This window comes from Cynocephalus volans, chromosome 6 (genome assembly GCF_027409185.1).
Source record: "Cynocephalus volans isolate mCynVol1 chromosome 6, mCynVol1.pri, whole genome shotgun sequence".
NCBI classification, from domain to species: domain Eukaryota; kingdom Metazoa; phylum Chordata; class Mammalia; order Dermoptera; family Cynocephalidae; genus Cynocephalus; species Cynocephalus volans.
The window spans coordinates 64944697-64949821 of NC_084465.1; the positions used below are offsets into that span (position 1 = coordinate 64944697).

Here is a 5125-nt window from a genome sequence, read left to right on the forward strand (position 1 = left end):
CCCTGCTTATGTGGGAAAAAGTGGCCTTCAATAGCTTCCCGTTGTCTATATAATTCACCGAACTTTTTAGTATGAATTAAAACCTTTTCTCCTGCTACCTCCATAATGTCCCAGCCACACTCACCCCCCCTGCACCCTTCAGCAATTTAAAGCACTTTGGAAGTTGTGCTTTTTGCACCTTCTACCTACCTCTCCATCAGAACCTTCTCCCCTCTTATGCCCTTTCAGCTCCGGGGTGGACATTATGATAACTGATTGACATTTCTGTGCCCCTCTGTACTACGCCCTCCTCTAAGGCTGGACCATGGCTCCTTCATCTTCCTACCGTAGGAGCTAAGACAGCGCTTATAGCATAATGGGTGCTTGGCAAGTATCTATTTAAAAAATGAATGGATAGAAAATAATTGGTAGAATTGATAAAACAATGGCACTTCATTGATAAAACTGAGTCACGTAGTTAAACCATCGTTTAAAATAATCTGACAAGGAAAACAAGAATGTGCATCTGCTCAGACGGATTGTGTTGTTTTGGAATTAAGGGAATGTGCAGTTTGCTTTTTGCTTTCAGACTCCGGTTTTGGTTTTGTTTGTTTTGTTTTTTAAAGTGGCGTCTCCAGCTTTGCATACCGGTGAAAAATCATGCTGCAGCCCAGCCTGTGGAACGTGAATGGCCCAGGTCCCAGGAGTTCCCCTCGGAGCCCTGGGTGTCCCCAGGGTTTAGGAAGGCTCACAGTAGCTCCCCGAGGGCCCAGGGTGCCGGCGAGCGCAGCCACCGCGGGCGCCCCCTTTGGGATCTTGAGCAGCTAACACGCTCCCCAAGAGGCGCCCCTCCCGCCTCCCTCGTCGGGTTCTCAAGTTTTTCTCTCTAAAAATGTAATGGATTGTTTTTCTTTGCTTCTGTTTCTGACTTGATTAAAGAGGAGACAAAAGGAGTTTGACGACACGAAGAATGATAGTAGCGGAAGGCGCATCTGGCTTTGCTTTTTAAATTGCATCAAAGTTTGTGTTTATGTTTTGCTGTTGTTTTTCTTCATTTGACAGCGATCCCGTGAACTTCTCCTCCGGGGAAATGGCGCGTCCGAAGCCCGCCAAGCCCAGGCTGCGAGCTCTAGGATTTATCAGAGTAATATTTTAAACAAAACCTCGACAGACACAAACTCAAAGGAAACCGTGCGCTCCTCAACTCAAAGGCGTCTGTTCTGATCGCAGCTCTCGGCTTGCTGTTTGTAACCAGCCTTAAGAGCAGGATTTTTAAACATGAAAATGTATAAAAGAAAAGCTAAGTCCCGCGGTGCTCCGACTCCTATTCATTATCTCCAGCAGCATATGGGACCATTCTACTTGTCCTCGCCCTTTCTTCCGCAAAGGCAAAAGCAACCAAGCCTGTCCCGCTTCATAGCAAACCCACTCTTTGTGCCCGAGTGGTGCCTCTGCCACCACCACTGTTTCCTCCTCCTTCTCCCGCCTCCTCCTCCCGCCCGCCGCCGGCTTTCGCTCAGGCAAGTAAGCGGCGGGCTCCCTTTGCGCCGGGAAGCCGGTGCCGCGATTGGGCGACGGTCCCTGAGCCTCCAGTTCCGAGTCGGTTTCAAGGCTCCTCCCTCCTGGTGAAAGACAGACTGCGGGGCGCCTGGAAACCGGTCCGAGGGCGCGCGAGGGAGAGGAGAGGGAGCAAGTTGAGGGATTGACACAAATGGTCAGGCGGCGGCGGCGGAGAAGGAGGCGGAGGCGCAGGGGGGAGCAGAGGCCGCTGGGCTGCGAAGAGTTGCGCGCTCTACCGGGCCGCGGCCACTAGCGCGGCGCCGCCACCCGGGAGCCAGCAAGCCGAGGGCCGGGAAGGCAGGACGCGACCCCGGCGCGCCCGAGCCACCTGGGCTCTCCCCGCCGCCCGCGCTTCATGAGTCGCAAGTTTCTGCGGCGGCGGCGGCTGCGGGACACAGAGCAGGAGCCGGGGGAGCAGGCCGAGCGCGGCTCGGGCTCGACGGAGGGCACCGGTGCGGAGGTCTCCCTGGCCGCAGGAGGAGCAACCGCTGGCCGCGCCACTGCCAACCCCAGCGGAGCGGCGCCAAGAAAGGAGCCGAGAAAGTATGGCTGAGGAGGAGGCGCCTAAGTCGTCCCTGGCCGCCGGTGGTGGCGCGAGCTGGGAACTTTGTGCCCGGGCGCTCCCGGCCCGGCCGGCGGAGGAGGGGAGCGGGGACGTGGGCAGCCGCCGCCGACCCCCAGCTGACCTCGGGCGCGTGGCGCGCCGGCTGCTGCTGCTGCTTTGGCTGCTGGAGGCTCCGTTGCTACTGGGGGTCCGGGCGCAGGCGGCGGGGCAGGGGCCGGGCCAGGGGCCCGGGCCGGGGCAGCAACCTCCTCCTCCGCCGCCGCCGCCGCCTCAACAACAGCAGAGCGGGCAGCAGTACAACGGCGAGCGGGGCATCTCCATCCCGGACCACGGCTACTGCCAGCCCATCTCCATCCCGCTGTGCACGGACATCGCGTACAACCAGACCATCATGCCCAACCTGCTGGGCCACACGAACCAGGAGGACGCGGGCCTCGAGGTGCACCAGTTCTACCCGCTGGTGAAGGTGCAGTGCTCCGCCGAGCTCAAGTTCTTCCTGTGCTCCATGTACGCGCCCGTGTGCACCGTGCTGGAGCAGGCGCTGCCGCCCTGCCGCTCCCTGTGCGAGCGCGCGCGCCAGGGCTGCGAGGCGCTCATGAATAAGTTCGGCTTCCAGTGGCCAGACACGCTGAAGTGCGAGAAGTTCCCGGTGCACGGCGCCGGCGAGCTGTGCGTGGGCCAGAACACGTCTGACAAGGGCACCCCGACGCCCTCGCTGCTGCCCGAGTTCTGGACCAGCAACCCCCAGCACGGCGGCGGAGGGCACCGCGGCGGCTTCCCCGGGGGCGCCGGCGCGTCGGAGCGAGGCAAGTTCTCCTGCCCGCGCGCCCTCAAGGTGCCCTCCTACCTCAACTACCACTTCCTGGGGGAGAAGGACTGCGGCGCGCCCTGTGAGCCGACCAAGGTGTACGGGCTCATGTACTTCGGGCCCGAGGAGCTGCGCTTCTCGCGCACCTGGATCGGCATCTGGTCGGTGCTGTGCTGCGCCTCCACGCTCTTCACGGTGCTCACGTACCTGGTGGACATGCGGCGCTTCAGCTACCCGGAGCGGCCCATCATCTTCCTGTCTGGCTGTTACACGGCCGTGGCCGTGGCCTACATCGCCGGCTTCCTGCTGGAGGACCGGGTGGTGTGTAACGACAAGTTCGCCGAGGACGGGGCGCGCACGGTGGCGCAGGGCACCAAGAAGGAGGGCTGCACCATCCTCTTCATGATGCTCTACTTCTTCAGCATGGCCAGCTCCATCTGGTGGGTGATCCTGTCGCTCACCTGGTTCCTGGCGGCCGGCATGAAGTGGGGCCACGAAGCCATCGAGGCCAACTCTCAGTATTTTCACCTGGCCGCCTGGGCCGTGCCGGCCATCAAGACCATCACCATCCTGGCGCTGGGCCAGGTGGATGGCGATGTGCTGAGCGGAGTGTGTTTCGTGGGGCTCAACAACGTGGACGCGCTGCGTGGCTTCGTGCTGGCGCCCCTCTTCGTCTACCTGTTCATCGGCACGTCTTTCCTGCTGGCCGGCTTCGTGTCGCTCTTCCGCATCCGCACCATCATGAAACACGACGGCACCAAGACCGAGAAGCTGGAGAAGCTCATGGTGCGCATCGGCGTCTTTAGCGTGCTCTACACGGTGCCAGCCACTATAGTCATCGCCTGCTACTTCTACGAGCAGGCCTTCCGGGACCAGTGGGAGCGCAGCTGGGTGGCCCAGAGCTGCAAGAGCTACGCCATCCCCTGCCCTCACCTCCAGGCGGGCGGAGGCGCCCCGCCGCACCCGCCCATGAGCCCCGACTTCACGGTCTTCATGATCAAGTACCTTATGACGCTGATCGTGGGCATCACGTCGGGCTTCTGGATCTGGTCCGGCAAGACCCTCAACTCCTGGAGGAAGTTCTACACGAGGCTCACCAACAGCAAACAGGGGGAGACCACCGTCTGAGGCCCGGGGCTCACCCCGTTCCCATCGTCGGCCGGGTCCCAGCCACCCCCAGAAGGCGGCCCCACGGAATCTATGCCACTCCTGGCTGCTCGAGGCTCCCTCACTAGACACTCACTTTCGCAGGCTCCTTTTAACAATACAGCCCCTGCAAAAGCTGCCGTCCCCGGGGCAAACGGACGCGAGGGCCCGACTGCCAGACGGGGGAGGACCGACCTCTCTTGCCCTCACACTCTGGTACCAGGACTATACGCTTTGATGATTGTAAATAGCCTGTGTATGATTTTTGTAAGTATATTTGTATTTAAATGACAACCGATCACGCGTTTTTCTTTTCCTTTTAAAATTTTAATTATTTAGGGCGGTTTAACCATTTGAGGCTTTTCCTTGCTGCCCTTTTCGGAGCACTGCAGAGGAGATAAACCGGAGCTCGCCCGCCAAGGGCTCCTGCTAGTCCCAGCGCGCCCCTCCCTGCCGCGGGTGCACAGGCCTGCCCGGGCGCCAGCTCAGGGGCGAGTCCAGCACTGCGGGGTGCGACTGGGCTGCGAGGCCCGGCCCGGGTCCCTTTCGGCCCCCTCCCTTTATTCCCTCGTTGGGGTGGGGGCTCTTAAGGCACAGAACTCCACAAGGCTTCCAAATCCAAAGGTGGGTCCCCGCCCATTCCAATTCCTCTTATGTTCAGCGGCAGATTTCCAAGGCCTGCCCCTTTGACTTCCTGAAGCTGAATTTAACCGTCGAGAACCTTCCTTCAACTTCATGGGGTCCCACGGTGTGGGCGCTGGCAGCTCCAGGCTCCCTCTACACTCGCCTCCGACGCCCAGACACTCCCTCCTTCCACCTAGGTGGGTTAGAGGGTGAGTGGAGTAACCAATGCCAAACTTTTTAAAGTCTAATTTTTGGTGGATGAGCTCATTTCATTCTCTTTGGTCTGAAACCTGGTATGGGTTTGGCCAGCATCATGGAAAGATGTGGTTACTGAGATTTGGGAAGAGGCATGAAGCTTTGTGTGGGTTGGGAGAGACTGAAGATGGGGGTTATAAAATGTTAATTCTAATTACATACCGATGCCTGGCAGCCTGCCTTTAGGA

The 5125-nt window shown here is 59.6% G+C and overlaps 1 protein-coding gene across 1 annotated transcript; it reads left to right on the forward strand.

Annotated features, from left to right (window-relative positions):
* Positions 1 to 1749: 1749 nt before the first annotated feature.
* Positions 1750 to 4322, forward strand: FZD1 (frizzled class receptor 1). The gene has a single exon (XM_063100744.1). It carries the CDS (start codon positions 2085 to 2087, stop codon positions 4038 to 4040), a length of 1956 nt encoding a protein of 651 aa, XP_062956814.1. The 5' UTR covers positions 1750 to 2084; the 3' UTR covers positions 4041 to 4322.
* The last annotated feature ends 803 nt before the right edge of the window (positions 4323 to 5125 follow it).

Bases quoted from the DNA above. Each gene is read 5' to 3' on its own strand.
- FZD1 (XM_063100744.1), top strand. From the start codon at position 2,085: ATGGCTGAGGAGGAGGCGCCTAAGTCGTCCCTGGCCGCCGGTGGTGGC.